General features: G+C 36.3%; 1 protein-coding gene across 1 annotated transcript; it reads left to right on the top strand.

The window, feature by feature from the left end:
* The first annotated feature begins 563 nt into the window (after positions 1 to 563).
* On the top strand, positions 564 to 3,896 carry LOC130642416 (uncharacterized). Its single transcript, XM_057449501.1, has 6 exons — positions 564 to 1,120; positions 1,251 to 1,433; positions 1,526 to 1,671; positions 1,834 to 2,005; positions 2,243 to 2,965; positions 3,390 to 3,896. The coding sequence occupies exons 1-6, from the start codon at positions 754 to 756 to the stop codon at positions 3,755 to 3,757; spliced, it is 1,959 nt and encodes a 652-aa protein (XP_057305484.1). The 5' UTR covers positions 564 to 753; the 3' UTR covers positions 3,758 to 3,896.
* The last annotated feature ends 20,988 nt before the right edge of the window (positions 3,897 to 24,884 follow it).

Genomic DNA, 24,884 nt, shown 5'->3' with positions numbered 1-24,884 from the left:
TATATTAAGGAGTTGTTTCTAACCATAGGGCGGACAAAATTACAACAAAATCAAGACGTAGATGACACACCAATCAAGAAAAAACGACATAGTCCAGATCCAAACAAATTAAATTTCGATCGTCATGCTCTACTTGAAGAAGTGTTAGGAATGGATGTTGGTAGTAAGGTATATCTTCATGTATCTGTTAACATTTGTGTTGAACACATTGCCATTTATATCATTGTCCAATTTTGAACAAAAAAATAACTTGTGTGACACATGGATTTATTTCCTCTTGCAGATAAATTACTCTGACTTGGCCCGAAAATATCATATACCTGGAACTACTGGAAATACAGTTGTTAAGGAATTTCTCGAAGATAACGGTGTTGATTTATCAAAATTTGCAAACAATTTTGTTAACCCATGCAAATATCGTCGAAAATATGAAAAGTTTCCAGGTGAGTACCTAAAAAAAAGAAGAATTGATATATAATGTACGCTTCCAACATTGTGTCTTGTCATCAAATCTGTATAATTTATAGCAAAAGATTCTTAAATTCTTTCAAGTGTTACAGTAGATTTCTGTGTGTAGAACAATGTTTACCTAAAACACATTGCATCTTCACAATACTTTTAGAAATATGTATTATACAAAAAGAGGATGTATATATCGTAGCGTTTGTACAATCAACTTAACATTCCTTGTTCAGAAAGAGAGATATTGAGAACATTTCATTTTTTACAGATGGAAGTGGAGTGTCGGTTCCTATGCCCCCTACATTTGAAAAAATAAAAGAGGAGATACTGAAGAAGATTGAATCTGGAGATATTCTATTAGGATCTTTGGTTGAGCCAAAAAAATATAAAAAAGCTGTGATAAAGAATGGAGTGATTTTCAATGAAGAATTCACAGTATCTGGTCGTTGTATACCACTGAGTGACATTCGCAGAAAGATTTTTGAAGAACATCAAAGTTTGGGGATTATGAGAAATCCAAAAGGTGCTTTGACAAGATACTTCATACTATGGTCTGATCATGCATCACTTTTGAGTGCTGGCCATTTACTATTGACTGTCAAAGTTGTTTACGATGACAAGTTATTTTATACAGATGAGGAAATGTATGCAAAAACAGGTATGTCATTTAGAAGTATTGTTATTGATCACCAAAATTCTAGATATCTAAAATCAAAAATATTTACTTTTTTTACTTTGATAGTAGACATTAAATGCCACTTAATAATGTTCGCTAAATTAAATTTTAGGAATTTGTCATGATGTTCAAGAACTTGTGGAGCGTCCATCCGTTTATATTATTGGTTTTGCCCAGGATAGCATTGCAGAGAAGCTTTCATATGTCGAAACCAGACTTAATGACATTAGAAAATTGTCTGACCCATTAATTGTCAATGATAAGAAAGTGGTTGATGTGATAAGGTTTTTTCATGGTATGTTGATGGAATTCAATTCACACAAGTTTAATCTGCATAATGCAACAATTTATTTAAAAAAGGATAACAGGAATTCATTTATATTTTAGGTGACCATCCTGAAATACAATACGAGAGTGGTAACTCTCATGGTGGAAACTTTCCCTGTCTTTGTGGATGCAAAAAATCAAGATTTACAGATATAGCCCATGTCTACAGTAACAAAATAGTGTCCTTGGAACAAAGAAGGAAGAAGGTACATAAATTTCAAAATAAGTTGTTCGTTATTTGTAATTTTGACAAAAAGTATAGAAAATTATTTATTCCAGGTAAATGAAACAAAATATGAATGACAAATTTATAGATTTCTATTACATAACATTAACTATTTTTAACTAACTATTTTTGATTATTTTAGGTAATATCAGGCCCAGCAGGACAACAACAAAAAGCTGTGTCTCCATTTCAACAACTCAATGTGGAGAAACTGGGTCTTGAAGTAAATTACAGAAACCTTGACCGTGACTTACCAGTTCATCAAAAGTTGCACAAAAAGGACCTTGAACAGCTACTAAAAAATCATTTGACAGGTTAGGGCTATTTTATTTTTGATAAACTAAAATAACTTTTGCAAATTTTGGCCTTTTTCGCAAAAGTTTTATATAAGTTGATGTTAGTTGATATTTGTCTGAAAATTTTTCTACAAATAAAGCAAAAGAAAATCAGATATGTTGAGGAAAATTGAAAAGCATAAAAACAATTCTGATTTTATTTTCAAAATTACACTCATTAAAATTTATAAATTCAGTCAACAATTTTTTTTAAAGGAATTATCCGTGTTCCAGCTCTTTGCTTTGGAAATGAACATAGTACAATGGAGTCCTTGAATCTTGCTAATTATGAAGTGATGCCGATTGAACCACTGCATGATTGTAAAGGACATATCAAGAATTTGTGGGATGTTTTGCATGAAGTGTTGACACCTCAAGAGAATAAAATTTTTCAACAGTCCCTAGATGCCACATATGGTTCGAAGGACAAGGTGAGAGGATCTGACTATCGGCTGTCATCAATAGTTGTTTACCAATCAATGCAAAGCACTTGCAGAAAGGAAATCAAAGAGTTGTTGTACACATTGATGGAGCTAGTTCGGTTATCATATCTTAAATCCCAAAAAAGGTCCCCACGAATTATTCTACGATTACATAATATTAGTTTCCAGCATGCCATGTTGTGCCAAGATCTGTTTGGGCATAATTTAAAGTCAATGTCTACACAAAAGCTTTATGGCATTTATTATCATGGCTTGACAACACATTTAGCAGAAGTATCGAGAATTATCTCACCAAGCTCCTTACACACAGAGAATGAAGAACAGCTATTCAGCAAAATTAATCAAATAAGTTTGAGAACATCAGCCAGATCCTTAGAATCCATACGTGATAATAGCATCATCCGTATTCAAGCTGAACAGAAATTTATTGCCAAAGAATGTTCTAGAAAATCAACTAACACATCTAAAATATCGAAATTTTCAGAGAGTGTACTTGGTAAGTCTAAAATATCTGTTTCTACTGGCTTTCTAATTCATGTTGGCATTCAGAAATTGCTGAGACGAATGTCCACATGAAAACAAAAGTTTTCAATTCACATTGGCAAATATTTAACTGTTATTTGTGTACTGCAGCATTTGGCCGCAAAACAAATATAAATTGCAAATGTCGAACACGAGTTTGCCAACGCAAAACAGGAAAATGTCATTTTACGTAGGCAATGTTCTGTCGTCATGGAATAAACTGAAACAGAAAGGCTGTTCTATATGATAATTAAATATATTTTGAAGTGCTTGACTTAATAAAAAGTCTGGTTTGATATTCAAACATTAATCTTTCTAATTTTGTTTAAAATTTTAACATGTGATAAAAAGTGTATGATTGTCATTTTGTTTCGAAATAAACTTTTTTGAATTTTCAGATGAGAAAAGAAGTTGTTTTAACATTAACTTACCTCTACGGAAATATCAGGCACACTTGGAAAGAATTGCAGATTTTTTGCTCTATGGTAATGGTGTTTGGTGGCATAGAGAAAATGATATTATCATATTTCATGATGGAAAAGAGGATGATGATTTCAGAGTTGAAGGGCCTTTGATGACAAATTTCAAACAAGACAACCTGCAATCAGTAGCAAAAGATGTAGAAGCTTGTTGGAAGAAATGCGTTGATCGTGGTATTGAATTGCCAATCACAAAGATAAATACTTTCGACGAAAATGGAGATTTAATAGAATGCAAGGCACTTGAAGAAGTAAGTAATACGTCATTCTTGGCTTACTGTCTGTAGGATGGGTATATTAATAGCCCCCAACTCAAATTCCTCTGTATCAAGTCTATCTCTACACTTTCTTACCCAATTATCCTCCTTCATTCTTGCAAGTGTCCTAACCAACTTAATCTACTTATATCTGGACAACATCTATCTTTAATTCTACAGATACCTAGCCTGCTTCTTAGCTCATATGAACTCTTTCTTACTCTCAGACTGACGTTACAAATCCAAAAGCAAACATAACAAGTAATATCAAACTGATGGCTGATGATGATAATGCAGAATATGATAATGCGTATATATCACATGATAATAATGAAGAGATAGAAATGGAGATAGATATCACATTAGAACAGCAACCTTCCTTATTGGATTTAGAAGTTGACCAAGCTGTTCATTTTGAGAAAGAAACATCAAACACAATTACATTGGAACAACAACCTTGCATAGCTGACTCAGTTACTAATCCTAAAAAAACTGCAGAAAATAGTAAGTTGGAAAAGATCTGTAGAGACAGACAGACGAAAGCTGACCAAAACCCAATTCTTGAATCAGGTGTATGCAAGAACATAATGTATGTTCTTGGCTATTCAGATAAATTGAAGGACTTCGACCGTCATCATATGTCATATAAGCTGACTAAAAGTGAACATTCAAGAAAAAAATGTAGAGCATTTATCATTCATTTTCGTGAAAAAGTGATGGCTGTTCAGCATGAAGCAGAAAAAGCTACGAAAGATTGGGAAAAAGACTTCATAGCAAAAAATTTTAAGATGCCGAATACAGAAGAGCTTAAATCAAATAAAATTTACATGGAGAAATATAAATTAAATTACCACGCCAAAAAAATTCTTGAACAATGGACAAATATTTAGTTTTTCAGCAAAAGGATCAATATGCGCTTTTAAATTTTAAGAAGCATATTTTTCAACAAATTAGCCAGAGCTAGCTAAAATAAAAACATTTGATATATATATATATATACAAAACTTTTTTTCTGATACGTTTCGTATGGGAAATGTATTTTTATATTATTGTGGATCATCATTTTGCACAAACGAAAAAACAAGAACAACACGAGAAGGAAATTAATACCTTTAAAAAGATATCAAAGTATTTGTTGTTGCTTTGACGGGCTTAATACGCAATAATCTTGTATTGTGCAAAACTTAGAAGAAATAGCTAGCTAGCTAACAGTCTTAAAAAGGTCCATTTTTACAATCCATTATGTGGGTTATATATCTGCACCCTAAATCAAGAGAATACTAGCTAAACTGCTTTTCTAATTAAGCTACTCTTTCGTACAGAGGTAGGATTTGCACCCACAACTATTTAGCTAAGTAATCTGCAGTGATCTAAGAACTACATAAACAGTTTAATTTCTTGACTAACTGTTTTTATATTGTATATATCTATCTATGTATATATCTATGTATATAACAGCCAGAAAGGCTATGTATAGCTCTGACAGTTACAAAGTTTAGGTAAACACTTCCAGAAATATATAGCTAGCTTTTGCTATAGCTACTATATATATAATTTTGACAGGTAGCTATAGGCAAATAGAATATAGAAAATTTCAAATATATAGAATAAATAATATTACAAACCTTGTTTTTACTGCGTGATCACAAATACCTTAACAGCCAAATGTATGGTACAACCAACCATTTCTGTCAACACAAAAACACAAAAATGGCGGCACCTTCTTGTCTTCTTCACAAACTTGAAACGACAAAAAGCACGTCAGATAGCAAAACGCGGTAGACGATTATGATAAAACGCGGTATACCCGTGTTTTACCCGAAATAATTGGAGACTGTCCGTAAGTTGCCCGAGTACCAACATGTATTTAGCGATATGTTTCTGATATTACTAGGTTGCATCGCTTTTACCAGTGAAACCATTGACTGTGGGACTTAATTGAACTGATTTTGGACTTTGACCTTGTGAATGTAACAAATGAGGCCAGTGTACTCCAAAAAATAGCTTTATTCTTAACTTGACTTGATTGCTGAAACTCAGCGATTACACTGGGCGCTGTGGTAGCGCTCTATTTAAAAATTTAGATAAATAAGTCATTTTTCACTGTGGGACCAATCCTAGCCGTTAGCGCGCGCTGAGAAAATAGAGACAGTTTCCAAAACTACATTTTATTGACATTCTAACAGTATCAGTCCGTTTGAGTTTTAACGGTTGCGTCACATATTGGTACCAACATGTATTTAGCGATATGTTTCTGATATTACTAGGTTGCATCCCTTTTACCAGTAAAACCATTGACTGTGGGACTTAATTGAACTGATTTTGGACTTTGACCTTGTGAATGTAACAAATGAGGCTAGTGTACTCCAAAAAATAACTTTATTCTTAACTTGACTTGATTGCTGGAACTCAGCGATTACACTGGGAGCTGTGGTAGCGCTTTATTTAAAAATTTAAAAAAATAAGTCATTTGTTACTGTGGGACCAATCCTAGCCGTTAGCGCGCGCTGAGAAAATAGAGACAGTTTCCAAAACTACATTTCATTGACTTTCTAACGGTATCAGTCCGTTTCAGGTACAACGCTTGCGCCACATATTCGTACCAACATGTATTTAGCGATGTTTTTCTGACATTACTAGCTTGCACCGCTTTTAACAGTGAAACGATTGACTGTGAGACTTAATTGAAGTGATTTTGGAGTTTGACTTTATAAATGAGATAAATGACACAATTGGACCCTAAAAAATAACATTCTTCTTAATTTGACATGATTGCTGTATCTCCGCGATTACACTGGGCGCTGTGGTAGAGTTTCATTAAAAAATTTAGATAAATAAGTCATTTGTTACTGTGGGACCAATCCTACGCGTTAGCGCGCGGTGAGAAAATAGAGACAGTTTCCAAAACTACATTTCATTGACTTTCTAACGGTATCAGTCCGCTTCAGGTACAACTCTTGCGCCACATATTCGTACCAACATGTATTTAGCGATGTTTTTCTGACATTGCTAGCTTGCACCGATTTTAACAGTGAAACGATTGACTGTGAGACTTAATTGAACTGATTTTGGAGTTTGACTTTATAAATGAGATAAATGACACAATTGGACTCTAAAAAATAACATTCTTCTGAATTTGACATGATTGCTGTATCTCCGCGATTACACTGGGCGTTGTGGTAGAGTTTCATTAAAAAATTTAGATAAATAAGTCATTTGTTACTGTGGGACCAATCCTAGCCGTTAGCGCGCGGTGAGAAAATAGAGACAGTTTCCAAAACTACATTTTATTGACTTTCTAACGGTATCAGTCCGTTTCAGGTACAACGCTTGCGCCACATATTCGTACCAACATGTATTTAGCGATGTTTTTCTGACATTGCTAGCTTGCACCGCTTTTAACAGTGAAACGATTGACTGTGAGACTTAATTGAACTGATTTTGGAGTTTGACTTTATAAATGAGATAAATGACACAATTGGACTCTAAAAAATAACTTTCTTCTTAATTTGACATGATTGCTGTATCTCCGCGATTACACTGGGCGCTGTGGTAGAGTTTCATTAAAAAATTTAGATAAATAAGTCATTTGTTACTGTGGGACCAATCCTAGCCGTTAGCGCGCGGTGAGAAAATAGAAACAGTTTCCAAAACTACATTTCATTGACTTTCTAACGGTATCAGTCCGTTTCAGGTACAACGCTTGCGTCTCATATTCGTACCAACATGTATTTAGCGATATGTTTCTGATATTACTAGGTTGCATCGCTTTTACCAGTGAAACCATTGACTGTGGGACTTAATTGAACTGATTTCAGACTTTGACCTTGTGAATGTAACAAATGAGGCAAGTGTACTCCAAGAAATAACTTTATTCTTAACTTCACTTGGTCGCTGGAACTCAGCGATTACACTGGGCGCTGTGGTAACGCTTTATTTAAAAATTTAGATAAATAAGTCATTTCTTATTGTGAGACAAATCCTAGCCGTTAGCGCGCCCCGTGAAAATAGAGACAGTTTCTAAAACTACATTTCATTGACTTTCTAACGGTATTAGTCCGTTTCAGGTACAACGCTTGCGCCACATATTCGTACCAACATGTATTTAGCGATGTTTTTCTGACATTACTAGCTTGCACTGCTTTTAACAGTGAAACGATTGACTGTGAGACTTAATTGAACTGATTTTGGAGTTTGACTTTATAAATGAGATAAATGACACAATTGGACTCTAAGAAATAACATTCTACTTAATTTGACATGATTGCTGTATCTCCGCGATTACACTGGGCGCTGTGGTAGAGTTTCATTAAAAAATTTAGATAAATAAGTCATTTGTTACTGTGGGACCAATCCTAGCCGTTAGCGCGCGGTGAGAAAATAGAGACAGTTTCCAAAACTAAATTTCATTGACTTTCTAACGGTATCAGTCCGTTTCAGGTACAACGCTTGCGTCTCATATTCGTACCAACATGAATTTAGCGATATTTTTTTGATATACTAGCTTGCATCGCATGACACAGTTGGACTCTAAAAAATAAAATTCTTTTTAATTTGACATGATTGCTGTATCTCAGCGATTACACTGGGCGCTGTGGCAGCGCTTTGTTTAATTGTTACTGTGGGACCAATCCTAGCCGTTAGCGCTTGCTTAGAAAATAGAGACAGTTTCCAAAACTACATTTCATTGACTTTCTAACGGTATCAGTCCGTTTGAGTTTCAACTGTTGCGTGACATATTGGTACCAACATGTATTTAGCGATATGTTTCTGATATTACTAGGTTGCATCGCTTTTACCAGTGAAACCATTGACAGTGGGACTTAATTGAACTGATTTTGGACTTTGACCTTGTGAATGTAACAAATGAGGCAAGTGTACTCCAAGAAATAACTTTATTCTTAACTTGACTTGATTGCTGGAACTCAGCGATTTCACTGGGCGCTGTGGTCGCGCTTTATTTAAACCTTTAGATAAATAAGTCATTTTTTACTGTGGGACCAACCCTAGCCGTTAGCGCGCGCTGAGAAAATAGACACAGTGTCCAAAACTACATTTCGTTGACTTTTTAACGGTATCAGTCCGTTTCAGGTACAACGCTTGCGTCTCATATTCGCACCAACATGTATTTAGCGATATTTTTCTGACATTACTAGCTTGCGTCGCTTTTAACAGTAAAACGATTGACTGTGAGACTTAATTGAACTGATTCTGGACTTTGACTTTATAAATGAGATAAATGACACAGTTGGACTCTAAAAAATAACATTCTTTTTAATTTGACATGATTGCTGTATCTCAGCGATTACACTTGGCGCTGTGGTAGCGTTTCATATAAAAATTTAGATAAATAAGTCATTTGTTACTGTGGGACCAATCCTAGCCGTTAACGCGCGCTCAGAAAAGAGAGAAAGTTTACAAAACTACATTTCGTTGACTTTTTAACGGTATCAGTCCGTTTCAGGTACAACGCTTGCGTCTCATATTCGCACCAACATGTATTTAGCGATATTTTTCTGACATTGCTAGCTTGCACCGCTTTTAACAGTGAAACGATTGACTGTGAGACTTAATTGAACTGATTTTGGACTTTGACTTTATAAAGGAGATAAATGACACAATTGGACTCTAAAAAATAACATTCTTCTTAATTTGACATGATTGCTGTATCTCAGCGATTACACTGGGCGCTGTGGTAGCGTTTCATTTAAAAATTTAGATAAATAAGTCATTTGGTACTTTGGGACCAATCCTAGCTGTTATCGCGCGCTGAGAAAATAGAGACGGTTTCCAAAACTACATTTCATTGACTTTCTAACGGTATCAGTCCGTTTGAGTTTCAACAGTTGCGTCACATATTGGTACCAACATGTATTTAGCGATATGTTTCTGATATTACTAGGTTGCATCGCTTTTACCAGTGAAACCATTGACTGTGGGACTTAATTGAACTGATTTTGGACTTCGACCTTGTGAATGTAACAAATGAGGCAAGTGTACTCCAAGAAATAACTTTATTCTTAACTTGACTTGATTGCTGGAACTAAGCGATTACACTGGGCGCTGTGGTCGCGCTTTATTTAAACCTTTAGATAAATAAGTCATTTTTTACTGTGGGACCAACCCTAGCCGTTAGGGCGCGCTGAGAAAATAGACACAGTGTCCAAAACTACATTTCGTTGACTTTTTAACGGTATCAGTCCGTTTCAGGTACAACGCTTGCGTCTCATATTCGCACCAACATGTATTTAGCGATATTTTTCTGACATTACTAGCTTGCGTCGCTTTTAACAGTAAAACGATTGACTGTGAGACTTAATTGAACTGATTCTGGACTTTGACTTTATAAATGAGATAAATGACACAGTTGGACTCTAAAAAATAACATTCTTTTTAATTTGACATGATTGCTGTATCTCAGCGATTACACTTGGCGCTGTGGTAGCGTTTCATATAAAAATTTAGATAAATAAGTCATTTGTTACTGTGGGACCAATCCTAGCCGTTAACGCGCGCTCAGAAAAGAGAGAAAGTTTCCAAAACTACATTTCGTTGACTTTTTAACGGTATCAGTCCGTTTCAGGTACAACGCTTGCGTCTCATATTCGCACCAACATGTATTTAGCGATATTTTTCTGACATTGCTAGCTTCCACCGCTTTTAACAGTGAAACGATTGACTGTGAGACTTAATTGAACTGATTTTGGACTTTGACTTTATAAATGAGATAAATGACTCAATTGGACTCTAAAAAATAACAGTCTCCTTAAATTGACATGATTGCTGTATCTCAGCGATTACACTGGGCGCTGTGGCAGCGCTTTGTTTAATTGTTACTGTGGGACCAATCCTAGCCGTTAGCGCTCGCTTAGAAAATTGAGACAGTTTCCAAAACTACATTTCATTGACTTTCTAACGGTATCAGTCCGTTTGAGTTTCAACGGTTGCGTGACATATTGGTACCAACATGTATTTAGCGATATGTTTCTGATATTACTAGGTTGCATCGCTTTTACCAGTGAAACCATTGACAGTGGGACTTAATTGAACTGATTTTGGACTTTGACCTTGTGAATGAAACAAATGAGGCAAGTGTACTCCAAGAAATAACTTTGTTCTTAACTTGACTTGATTGCTGGAACTCAGCAATTTCACTGGGCGCTGTGGTAGCGCTTTATTTAAAAATTTAGATAAATAAGTCATTTGTTACTGTGGGACCAATCCTAGCCGTTAGCGCGCGCTGAGAAAATAGAGACAGTTTCCAAAACTACATTTCATTGACTTTCTAACGGTATCAGTCCGTTCGAGTTTCAATGGTTGCGTCACATATTAGTACCAACATGTATTTAGAGATATGTTTCTGATATTACTAGGTTGCATCCCTTTTAACAGTGAAACCATTGACTGTGGGACTAAATTGAACTGATTTTGGACTTTGACTTTATAAATGAGATAAGTGACACAGTTGGACTCTAAAAAATAACATTCTTTTTAATTTGACATGATTGCTGTATCTCAGCGATTACACTTGGCGCTGTGGTAGCGTTTCATTTAAAAATTCAGATAAACAAGTCATTTCTTATTGTGAGAGAAATCCTAGCCGTTAACGCGCGCTGAGAAATTAGGGACAGTTTCCAAAACTAAATTTCATTGACTTTCTAACGGTATCAGTCCGTTTCAGGTACAACGCTTGCGTCACATATTCGTACCAACATGTATTTAGCGATATTTTTCTGACATTGCTAGCTTGCACCGCTTTTAACAGTGAAACGATTGACTGTGAGACTTAATTGAACTGATTTTGGACTTTGACTTTATAAATGAGATAAATGACTCAGTTGGACTCTAAAAAATAAATGTCTCCTTAATTTGACATGATTGCTGTATCTCAGCGATTACACTGGGCGCTGTGGCAGCGCTTTGTTTAATTGTTACTGTGAGACCAATCCTAGCCGTTAGCGCTCGCTTATAAAATAGAGACAGTTTCCAAAACTACATTTCATTGACTTTCTAACGGTATCAGTCCGTTCGAGTTTCAATGGTTGCGTCACATATTGGTACCAACATGTATTTAGAGATATGTTTCTGATATTACTAGGTTGCATCGCTTTTAACAGTGAAACGATTGACTGTGGGACTTAATTGAACTGATTTTGGACTTTGACCTTGTGAATGTAACAAATGAGGCAAGTGTACTCCAAGAAATAACTTTATTCTTTTCTTGACTTGATTGCTGGAACTCAGCGATTACACTGGGCGCTGTGGTAACGCTTTATTTAAAAATTTAGATAAACAAGTCATTTCTTATTGTGAGACAAATCCTAGCCGTTAGCGCGCCCCGTGAAAATAGAGACAGTTTCCACAACTACATTTCATTGGCTTTCTAACGGTATCAGTCCGTTTCAGGTACAACGCTTGCGTCACATTTTCGTACCAACATGTACTTAGCGATGTTTTTCTGACATTACTAGCTTGCACCGCCTTTAACAGTGAAACGATTGACTGTGAGACTTAATTGAACTGATTTTGGAGTTTGACTTTATAAATGAGATAAATGACACAATTGGACTCTAAAAAATCACATTCTTCTTAATTTGACATGATTGTTGTATCTCAGCGATTACACTGGGCGCTGTGGTATCGTTTCATTTAAAAATTTAGATAAATAAGTCATTTGTTACTGTGGGACCAATCCTAGCTGTTAGCGCGCTGAGAAAATAGAGACGGTTTCCTAAACTACATTTCATTGACCTTCTAACAGTATCAGTTCGTTTGAGTTTCAACGGTTGCGTGACATATTGGTACCAACATGTATTTAGCGATATGTTTCTGATATTACTAGGTTGCATCGCTTTTACCAGTGAAACCATTGACAGTGGGACTTAATTGAACTGATTTTGGACTTTGACCTTGTGAATGTAACAAATGAGGCAAGTGTACTCCAAGAAATAACTTTATTCTTAACTTGACTTGATTGCTGGAACTCAGCGATTTCACTGGGCGCTGTGGTCGCGCTTTATTTAAACCTTTAGATAAATAAGTCATTTTTTACTGTGGGACCAACCCTAGCCGTTAGCGCGCGCTGAGAAAATAGACACAGTGTCCAAAACTACATTTCGTTGACTTTTTAACGGTATCAGTCCGTTTCAGGTACAACGCTTGCGTCTCATATTCGCACCAACATGTATTTAGCGATATTTTTCTGACATTACTAGCTTGCGTCGCTTTTAACAGTAAAACGATTGACTGTGAGACTTAATTGAACTGATTCTGGACTTTGACTTTATAAATGAGATAAATGACACAGTTGGACTCTAAAAAATAACATTCTTTTTAATTTGACATGATTGCTGTATCTCAGCGATTACACTTGGCGCTGTGGTAGCGTTTCATATAAAAATTTAGATAAATAAGTCATTTGTTACTGTGGGACCAATCCTAGCCGTTAACGCGCGCTCAGAAAAGAGAGAAAGTTTACAAAACTACATTTCGTTGACTTTTTAACGGTATCAGTCCGTTTCAGGTACAACGCTTGCGTCTCATATTCGCACCAACATGTATTTAGCGATATTTTTCTGACATTGCTAGCTTGCACCGCTTTTAACAGTGAAACGATTGACTGTGAGACTTAATTGAACTGATTTTGGACTTTGACTTTATAAAGGAGATAAATGACACAATTGGACTCTAAAAAATAACATTCTTCTTAATTTGACATGATTGCTGTATCTCAGCGATTACACTGGGCGCTGTGGTAGCGTTTCATTTAAAAATTTAGATAAATAAGTCATTTGGTACTTTGGGACCAATCCTAGCTGTTATCGCGCGCTGAGAAAATAGAGACGGTTTCCAAAACTACATTTCATTGACTTTCTAACGGTATCAGTCCGTTTGAGTTTCAACAGTTGCGTCACATATTGGTACCAACATGTATTTAGCGATATGTTTCTGATATTACTAGGTTGCATCGCTTTTACCAGTGAAACCATTGACTGTGGGACTTAATTGAACTGATTTTGGACTTCGACCTTGTGAATGTAACAAATGAGGCAAGTGTACTCCAAGAAATAACTTTATTCTTAACTTGACTTGATTGCTGGAACTAAGCGATTACACTGGGCGCTGTGGTCGCGCTTTATTTAAACCTTTAGATAAATAAGTCATTTTTTACTGTGGGACCAACCCTAGCCGTTAGGGCGCGCTGAGAAAATAGACACAGTGTCCAAAACTACATTTCGTTGACTTTTTAACGGTATCAGTCCGTTTCAGGTACAACGCTTGCGTCTCATATTCGCACCAACATGTATTTAGCGATATTTTTCTGACATTACTAGCTTGCGTCGCTTTTAACAGTAAAACGATTGACTGTGAGACTTAATTGAACTGATTCTGGACTTTGACTTTATAAATGAGATAAATGACACAGTTGGACTCTAAAAAATAACATTCTTTTTAATTTGACATGATTGCTGTATCTCAGCGATTACACTTGGCGCTGTGGTAGCGTTTCATATAAAAATTTAGATAAATAAGTCATTTGTTACTGTGGGACCAATCCTAGCCGTTAACGCGCGCTCAGAAAAGAGAGAAAGTTTCCAAAACTACATTTCGTTGACTTTTTAACGGTATCAGTCCGTTTCAGGTACAACGCTTGCGTCTCATATTCGCACCAACATGTATTTAGCGATATTTTTCTGACATTGCTAGCTTCCACCGCTTTTAACAGTGAAACGATTGACTGTGAGACTTAATTGAACTGATTTTGGACTTTGACTTTATAAATGAGATAAATGACTCAATTGGACTCTAAAAAATAACAGTCTCCTTAAATTGACATGATTGCTGTATCTCAGCGATTACACTGGGCGCTGTGGCAGCGCTTTGTTTAATTGTTACTGTGGGACCAATCCTAGCCGTTAGCGCTCGCTTAGAAAATTGAGACAGTTTCCAAAACTACATTTCATTGACTTTCTAACGGTATCAGTCCGTTTGAGTTTCAACGGTTGCGTGACATATTGGTACCAACATGTATTTAGCGATATGTTTCTGATATTACTAGGTTGCATCGCTTTTACCAGTGAAACCATTGACAGTGGGACTTAATTGAACTGATTTTGGACTTTGACCTTGTGAATGAAACAAATGAGGCAAGTGTACTCCAAGAAATAACTTTGTTCTTAACTTGACTTGATTGCTGGAACTCAGCAATTTCACTGGGCGCTGTGGTAGCGCTTTATTTAAAAATTTAGATAAATAAGTCATTTGTTACTGTGGGACCAATCCTAGCCGTTAGCGCGCGCTGAGAAAATAGAGACAGTTTCCAAAACTACATTTCATTGACTTTCTAACGGTATCAGTCCGTTCGAGTTTCAATGGTTGCGTCACATATTAGTACCAACATGTATTTAGAGATATGTTTCTGATATTACTAGGTTGCATCCCTTTTAACAGTGAAACCATTGACTGTGGGACTAAATTGAACTGATTTTGGACTTTGACTTTATAAATGAGATAAGTGACACAGTTGGACTCTAAAAAATAACATTCTTTTTAATTTGACATGATTGCTGTATCTCAGCGATTACACTTGGCGCTGTGGTAGCGTTTCATTTAAAAATTCAGATAAACAAGTCATTTCTTATTGTGAGAGAAATCCTAGCCGTTAACGCGCGCTGAGAAATTAGGGACAGTTTCCAAAACTAAATTTCATTGACTTTCTAACGGTATCAGTCCGTTTCAGGTACAACGCTTGCGTCACATATTCGTACCAACATGTATTTAGCGATATTTTTCTGACATTGCTAGCTTGCACCGCTTTTAACAGTGAAACGATTGACTGTGAGACTTAATTGAACTGATTTTGGACTTTGACTTTATAAATGAGATAAATGACTCAGTTGGACTCTAAAAAATAAATGTCTCCTTAATTTGACATGATTGCTGTATCTCAGCGATTACACTGGGCGCTGTGGCAGCGCTTTGTTTAATTGTTACTGTGAGACCAATCCTAGCCGTTAGCGCTCGCTTATAAAATAGAGACAGTTTCCAAAACTACATTTCATTGACTTTCTAACGGTATCAGTCCGTTCGAGTTTCAATGGTTGCGTCACATATTGGTACCAACATGTATTTAGAGATATGTTTCTGATATTACTAGGTTGCATCGCTTTTAACAGTGAAACGATTGACTGTGGGACTTAATTGAACTGATTTTGGACTTTGACCTTGTGAATGTAACAAATGAGGCAAGTGTACTCCAAGAAATAACTTTATTCTTTTCTTGACTTGATTGCTGGAACTCAGCGATTACACTGGGCGCTGTGGTAACGCTTTATTTAAAAATTTAGATAAACAAGTCATTTCTTATTGTGAGACAAATCCTAGCCGTTAGCGCGCCCCGTGAAAATAGAGACAGTTTCCACAACTACATTTCATTGGCTTTCTAACGGTATCAGTCCGTTTCAGGTACAACGCTTGCGTCACATTTTCGTACCAACATGTACTTAGCGATGTTTTTCTGACATTACTAGCTTGCACCGCCTTTAACAGTGAAACGATTGACTGTGAGACTTAATTGAACTGATTTTGGAGTTTGACTTTATAAATGAGATAAATGACACAATTGGACTCTAAAAAATCACATTCTTCTTAATTTGACATGATTGTTGTATCTCAGCGATTACACTGGGCGCTGTGGTATCGTTTCATTTAAAAATTTAGATAAATAAGTCATTTGTTACTGTGGGACCAATCCTAGCTGTTAGCGCGCTGAGAAAATAGAGACGGTTTCCTAAACTACATTTCATTGACCTTCTAACAGTATCAGTTCGTTTGAGTTTCAACGGTTGCGTCACATATTGGTACCAACATGTATTTAGCGATATGTTTCTGATATTACTAGGTTGCATCGCTTTTACCAGTGAAACCATTGACTGTGGGACTTAATTGAACTGATTTTGGACTTTGACCTTGTGAATGTAACAAATGAGGCCAGTGTACTCCAAAAAATAGCTTTATTCTTAACTTGACTTGATTGCTGAAACTCTGCGATTACACTGGGCGCTGTGGTAGCGCTCTATTTAAAAATTTAGATAAATAAGTCATTTTTCACTGTGGGACCAATCCTAGCCGTTAGCGCGCGCTGAGAAAATAGAGACAGTTTCCAAAACTACATTTTATTGACATTCTAACAGTATCAGTCCGTTTGAGTTTTAACGGTTGCGTCACATATTGGTACCAACATGTATTTAGCGATATGTTTCTGATATTACTAGGTTGCATCCCTTTTACCAGTAAAACCATTGACTGTGGGACTTAATTGAACTGATTTTGGACTTTGACCTTGTGAATGTAACAAATGAGGCTAGTGTACTCCAAAAAATAACTTTATTCTTAACTTGACTTGATTGCTGGAACTCAGCGATTACACTGGGAGCTGTGGTAGCGCTTTATTTAAAAATTTAGATAAATTAGTCATTTGTTACAGTGGGACCAATCCTAGCCGTTAGCGCGCGCTGGGAAAAAGACACAGTTACATAAACTAGATTTCATTCAATTTCTAACGGTATCAGTCCGTTTAAGCTACAACGGTTGCGTCACATATTCGTACCAACATGTATTTAGGGATATTTTTCTGACATTACTAGCTTGCATCGCTTTTAACAGTGAAAAGATTGACTGTGGGACTTAATTGAAAAGGTTTTGGACTTTGACCTTATGAATGAGATAAATGACACAATTGGACTCTAAGAAATAAATTCTTCTTAATTTGACATGATTGCTTGACCTCAGCAGTTACACAGGGCGCTGTGGCAGCGCTTTGTTTAAAAATTTAGATAAACAAGTCATTTGTTACTGTGGGACCAATCCTAGCGGTTAGCGCGCGCTGAGAAAATAGAGACAGTTTCCAAAACTAAATTTTATTGACTTTCTAACGGTATCAGTCCGTTTCAGGTACAACGCTTGCGTCTCATATTCGTACCAGCATGCAATTAGCGATATTTTTCTGACATTACTAGCTTGCATCGCTTTTAACAGTGAAACGATTCACTGTGAGACTTAATTGAACTGATTGTGGACTTTGACTTTATAAATGAGATAAATGACACAATTGGACTCCAAAAAATAACATTCTTCTTAATTTGCATGATTGCTGTATCTCAGCGATTACACTGGGCGCTGTGGTAACGTTTCATTTAAAAATTTAGATAAATAAGTCATTTGTTACTGTGGGACCAATGATGGCCGTTAGCGTGCGCTGAGAAAATAGAGACAGCTTCCAAAACTAAATTTTACTGACTTTCTAACAGTATCAGTTCGTTTGAGTTTCAACGGTTGCGTCACATATTGGTATTAACATGTATTTAGCGATATGTTTCTTATATTACTAGGTTGCATCGCTTTTACCAGTGAAACCATTGACTGTGGGACTTAATTGAACTGATTTTGGACTTTGACCTTGTGAATGTAAAAAATGAGGCAAGTGTACTCCAAGAAATAACTTTATTCTTAACTTGACTTGATTGCTGGAACTCAGCGATTACACTGGGCGCTGTGGTAACGCTTTATTTAAAAATTTAGATAAACAAGTCATTTCTTATTGTGAGACAAATCCTAGCCGTTAGCGCGCCCCGTAAAAATAGAGACAGTTTCCAAAACTACATTTCATTGACTTTCCAACGGTATCAGTCCGTTTCAGGTACAACGCTTGCGTCACATATTCGTACCAACATGAATTTAGCGATGTTTTTCTGACATTACTAGCTTGCACCGCTTTTAACAGTGAAACAATTGACTGTGAAACTTAATTGAACTGATTTTGGAGTTTGACTTTATAAATGAGATAAATGACACAATTGGACTCTAAAAAATAACATTCTTCTTAATTTGACATGATTGCTGTATCTCAGCGATTACACTGGGCGCTGTGGTAGCGTTTCATTTAAAAATTTAGATAAATAAGTCATTTGTTACTGTGGGACCAATCCTAGCTGTTAGCGCGCTGAGAAAATAGAGACGGTTTCCTAAACTACATTTCATTGACCTTCTAACAGTATCAGTTCGTTTGAGTTTCAACGGTTGCGTCACATATTGGTACCAACATGTATTTAGCGATATGTTTCTGATATTACTAGGTTGCATCGCTTTTACCAGTGAAACCATTGACTGTGGGACTTAATTGAACTGATTTTGGACTTTGACCTTGTGAATGTAACAAATGAGGCCAGTGTACTCCAAAAAATAGCTTTATTCTTAACTTGACTTGATTGCTGAAACTCAGCGATTACACTGGGCGCTGTGGTAGCGCTCTATTTAAAAATTTAGATAAATAAGTCATTTTTCACTGTGGGACCAATCCTAGTCGTTAGCGCGCGCTGAGAAAATAGAGACAGTTTCCAAAACTACATTTTATTGACATTCTAACAGTATCACTCCGTTTGAGTTTTAACGGTTGCGTCACATATTGGTACCAACATGTATTTAGCGATATGTTTCTGATATTACTAGGTTGCATCCCTTTTACCAGTAAAACCATTGACTGTGGGACTTAATTGAACTGATTTTGGACTTTGACCTTGTGAATGTAACAAATGAGGCTAGTGTACTCCAAAAAATAACTTTATTCTTAACTTGACTTGATTGCTGGAACTCAGCGATTACACTGGGAGCTGTGGTAGCGCTTTATTTAAAAATTTAGATAAATAAGTCATTTGTTACAGTGGGACCAATCCTAGCCGTTAGCGCGCGCTGGGAAAAAGACACAGTTACATAAACTAGATTTCATTCAATTTCTAACGGTATCAGTCCGTTTAAGCTACAACGGTTGCGTCACATATTCGTACCAACATGTATTTAGGGATATTTTTCTGACATTACTAGCTTGCATCGCTTTTAACAGTGAAAAGATTGACTGTGGGACTTAATTGAAAAGGTTTTGGACTTTGACCTTATGAATGAGATAAATGACACAATTGGACTCTAAGAAATAAATTCTTCTTAATTTGACATGATTGCTTGACCTCAGCAGTTACACAGGGCGCTGTGGCAGCGCTTTGTTTAAAAATTTAGATAAACAAGTCATTTGTTACTGTGGGACCAATCCTAGCGGTTAGCGCGCGCTGAGAAAATAGAGACAGTTTCCAAAACTAAATTTTATTGACTTTCTAACGGTATCAGTCCGTTTCAGGTACAACGGTTGCGTCTCATATTCGTACCAGCATGCATTTAGCGATATTTTTCTGACATTACTAGCTTGCATCGCTTTTAACAGTGAAACGATTCACTGTGAGACTTAATTGAACTGATTGTGGACTTTGACTTTATAAATGAGATAAATGACACAATTGGACTCCAAAAAATGACATTCTTCTTAATTTGCATGATTGCTGTATCTCAGCGATTACACTGGGCGCTGTGGTAACGTTTCATTTAAAAATTTAGATAAATAAGTCATTTGTTACTGTGGGACCAATGATGGCCGTTAGCGTGCGCTGAGAAAATAGAGACAGCTTCCAAAACTAAATTTTACTGACTTTCTAACAGTATCAGTTCGTTTGAGTTTCAACGGTTGCGTCACATATTGGTACCAACATGTATTTAGCGATATTTTTCTGACATTGCTAGCTTGCACCGCTTTTAACAGTGAAACGATTGACTGTGAGACTTAATAGAACTGATTTTGGACTTTGACTTTATAAAGGAGATAAATGACACAATTGGACTCTAAAAATAACATTTTTCTTAATTTGACATGATTGCTGTATCTCAGCGATTACACTGGGCGCTGTGGTAGCGTTTCATTTAAAAATTTAGATAAATAAGTCATTTGTTACTTTGGGACCAATCCTAGCTGTTATCGCGCGCTGAGAAAATAGAGACGGTTTCCAAAACTACATTTCGTTGACTTTTTAACGGTATCAGTCCGTTTCAGGTACAACGCTTGCGTCTCATATTCGCACCAACATGTATTTAGCGATATTTTTCTGACATTGCTAGCTTGCACCGCTTTTAACAGTGAAACGATTGACTGTGAGACTTAATTGAACTGATTTTGGACTTTGACTTTATAAATGAGATAAATGACTCAATTGGACTCTAAAAAATAACAGTCTCCTTAATTTGACATTATTGCTGTATCTCAGCGATTACACTGGGCGCTGTGGCAGCGCTTTGTTTAATTGTTACTGTGGGACCAATCCTAGCCGTTAGCGCTCGCTTAGAAAATTGAGACAGTCTCCAAAACTACATTTCATTGACTTTCTAACGGTATCAGTCCGTTTGAGTTTCAACGGTTGCGTGACATATTGGTACCAACATGTATTTAGAGATATGTTTCTGATATTACTAGGTTGCATCCCTTTTAACAGTGAAACCATTGACTGTGGGACTAAATTGAACTGATTTTGGACTTTGACTTTATAAATGAGATAAGTGACACAGTTGGACTCTAAAAAATAACATTCTTTTTAATTTGACATGATTGCTGTATCTCAGCGATTACACTTGGCGCTGTGGTAGCGTTTCATTTAAAAATTCAGATAAACAAGTCATTTCTTATTGTGAGAGAAATCCTAGCCGTTAACGCGCGCTGAGAAATTAGGGACAGTTTCCAAAACTAAATTTTATTGACTTTCTGACGGTATCAGTCCGTTTCAGGTACAACGCTTGCGTCACATATTCGTACCAACATGTATTTAGCGATATTTTTCTGACATTGCTAGCTTGCACCGCTTTTAACAGTGAAACGATTGACTGTGAGACTTAATTGAACTGATTTTAGACTTTGACTTTATAAATGAGATAAATGACTCAATTGGACTCTAAAAAATAAATGTCTCCTTAATTTGACATGATTGCTGTATCTCAGCGATTACACTGGGCGCTGTGGCAGCGCTTTGTTTAATTGTTACTGTGAGACCAATCCTAGCCGTTAGCGCTCGCTTATAAAATAGAGACAGTTTCCAAAACTACATTTCATTGACTTTCTAACGGTATCAGTCCGTTCGAGTTTCAATGGTTGCGTCACATATTGGTACCAACATGTATTTAGAGATATGTTTCTGATATTACTAGGTTGCATCGCTTTTACCAGTGAAACCATTGACTGTGGGACTTAATTGAACTGATTTTGGACTTTGACCTTGTGAATGTAACAAATGAGGCCAGTGTACTCCAAAAAATAGCTTTATTCTTAACTTGACTTGATTGCTGAAACTCAGCGATTACACTGGGCGCTGTGGTAGCGCTCTATTTAAAAATTTAGATAAACAAGTCATTTCTTATTGTGAGACAAATCCTAGCCGTTAGCGCGCCCCGTAAAAATAGAGACAGTTTCCAAAACTACATTTCATTGACTTTCCAACGGTATCAGTCCGTTTCAGGTACAACGCTTGCGTCACATATTCGTTCCAACATGTATTTAGCGATGTTTTTCTGACATTACTAGCTTGCACCGCTTTTAACAGTGAAACAATTGACTGTGAAACTTAATTGAACTGATTTTGGAGTTTGACTTTATAAATGAGATAAATGACACAATTGGACTCTAAAAAATAACATTCTTCTTAATTTGACATGATTGCTGTATCTCAGCGATTACACTGGGCGCTGTGGTAGCGTTTCATTTAAAAATTTAGATAAATAAGTCATTTGTTACTGTGGGACCAATCCTAGCTGTTAGCGCGCTGCGAAAATAGAGACGGTTTCCTAAACTACATTTCATTGACCTTCTAACAGTATCAGTTCGTTTGAGTTTCAACGGTTGCGTCACATATTGGTACCAACATGTATTTAGCGATATGTTTCTGATATTACTAGGTTGCATCGCTTTTACCAGTGAAACCATTGACTGTGGGACTTAATTGAACTGATTTTGGACTTTGACCTTGTGAATGTAACAAATGAGGCCAGTGTACTCCAAAAAATAGCTTTATTCTTAACTTGACTTGATTGCTGAAACTCAGCGATTACACTGGGCGCTGTGGTAGCGCTCTATTTAAAAATTTAGATAAATAAGTCATTTTTCACTGTGGGACCAATCCTAGCCGTTAGCGCGCGCTGAGAAAATAGAGACAGTTTCCAAAACTACATTTTATTGACATTCTAACAGTATCAGTCCGTTTGAGTTTTAACGGTTGCGTCACATATTGGTACCAACATGTATTTTGCGATATGTTTCTGATATTACTAGGTTGCATCCCTTTTACCAGTAAAACCATTGACTGTGGGACTTAATTGAACTGATTTTGGACTTTGACCTTGTGAATGTAACAAATGAGGCTAGTGTACTCCAAAAAATAACTTTATTCTTAACTTGACTTGATTGCTGGAACTCAGCAATTACACTGTGAGCTGTGGTAGCGCTTTATTTAAAAATTTAGATAAATAAGTCATTTGTTACAGTGGGACCAATCCTAGCCGTTAGCGCGCGCTGGGAAAAAGACACAGTTACATAAACTAGATTTCATTCAATTTCTAACGGTATCAGTCCGTTTAAGCTACAACGGTTGCGTCACATATTCGTACCAACATGTATTTAGGGATATTTTTCTGACATTACTAGCTTGCATCGCTTTTAACAGTGAAAAGATTGACTGTGGGACTTAATTGAAAAGGTTTTGGACTTTGACCTTATGAATGAGATAAATGACACAATTGGACTCTAAGAAATAAATTCTTCTTAATTTGACATGATTGCTTGACCTCAGCAGTTACACAGGGCGCTGTGGCAGCGCTTTGTTTAAAAATTTAGATAAACAAGTCATTTGTTACTGTGGGACCAATCCTAGCGGTTAGCGCGCGCTGAGAAAATAGAGACAGTTTCCAAAACTAAATTTTATTGACTTTCTAACGGTATCAGTCCGTTTCAGGTACAACGCTTGCGTCTCATATTCGTACCAGCATGCATTTAGCGATATTTTTCTGACATTACTAGCTTGCATCGCTTTTAACAGTGAAACGATTCACTGTGAGACTTAATTGAACCGATTGTGGACTTTGACTTTATAAATGAGATAAATGACACAATTGGACTCCAAAAAATAACATTCTTCTTAATTTGCATGATTGCTGTATCTCAGCGATTACACTGGGCGCTGTGGTAACGTTTCATTTAAAAATTTAGATAAATAAGTCATTTGTTACTGTGGGACCAATGATGGCCGTTAGCGTGCGCTGAGAAAATAGAGACAGCTGCCAAAACTAAATTTTACTGACTTTCTAACAGTATCAGTTCGTTTGAGTTTCAACGGTTGCGTCACATATTGGTACCAACATGTATTTAGCGATATGTTTCTGATATTACTAGGTTGCATCGCTTTTACCAGTAAAACCATTGACTGTGGGACTTAATTGAACTGATTTTGGACTTGACCTTGTGCATGTAACAAATAAGGCTAGTGTACTCCAAAAAATAGCTTTATTCTTAACTTGACTTGATTGCTGAAACTCAGCGATTACACTGGGCGTTGTGGTAGCGTTCTATTTAAAAATTTAGATAAATAAGTCATTTTTTACTGTGGGACCAATCCTAGCCGTTAGCGCGCGCTGAGAAAATAGAGACAGTTTCCAAAACTACATTTTATTGACATTCTAACAGTATCAGTCCGTTTGAGTTTTAACGGTTGCGTCACATATTGGTACCAACATGTATTTAGCGATATGTTTCTGATATTACTAGGTTGCATCCCTTTTACTAGTAAAACCATTGACTGTGGGACTTAATTGAACTGATTTTGGACTTTGACCTTGTGAATGTAACGAATGAGGCTAGTGTACTCCAAAAAATAACTTTATTCTTAACTTGACTTGATTGCTGAAACTCAGCGATTACACTGGGCGCTGTGGTAGCGTTCTATTTAAAAATTTAGATAAATAAGTCATTTTTTACTGTGGGACCAATCCTAGCCGTTAGCGCGCGCTGAGAAAATAGAGACAGTTTCCAAAACTACATTTTATTGACATTCTAACAGTATCAGTCCGTTTGAGTTTCAACGGTTGCGTCACATATTCGTACCAACATGTATTTAGCGATATTTTTCTCATATTCCTAGCATTGCATCGCTTTTAACAGTGAAACGGTTGAATGTGGGACTTAATTGAACTGATCTTGGGCTTTCACCTTATAAATGTAATAAATGACACAATTGGACTCCAAGAA

Source organism: Hydractinia symbiolongicarpus, chromosome 4, assembly GCF_029227915.1.
Source record: "Hydractinia symbiolongicarpus strain clone_291-10 chromosome 4, HSymV2.1, whole genome shotgun sequence".
Taxonomy (NCBI): Eukaryota; Metazoa; Cnidaria; class Hydrozoa; order Anthoathecata; family Hydractiniidae; genus Hydractinia; species Hydractinia symbiolongicarpus.
The sequence above is the reverse complement of the archived record's forward strand: the minus strand, read 5'-3'. Positions and strand labels throughout refer to the sequence as shown.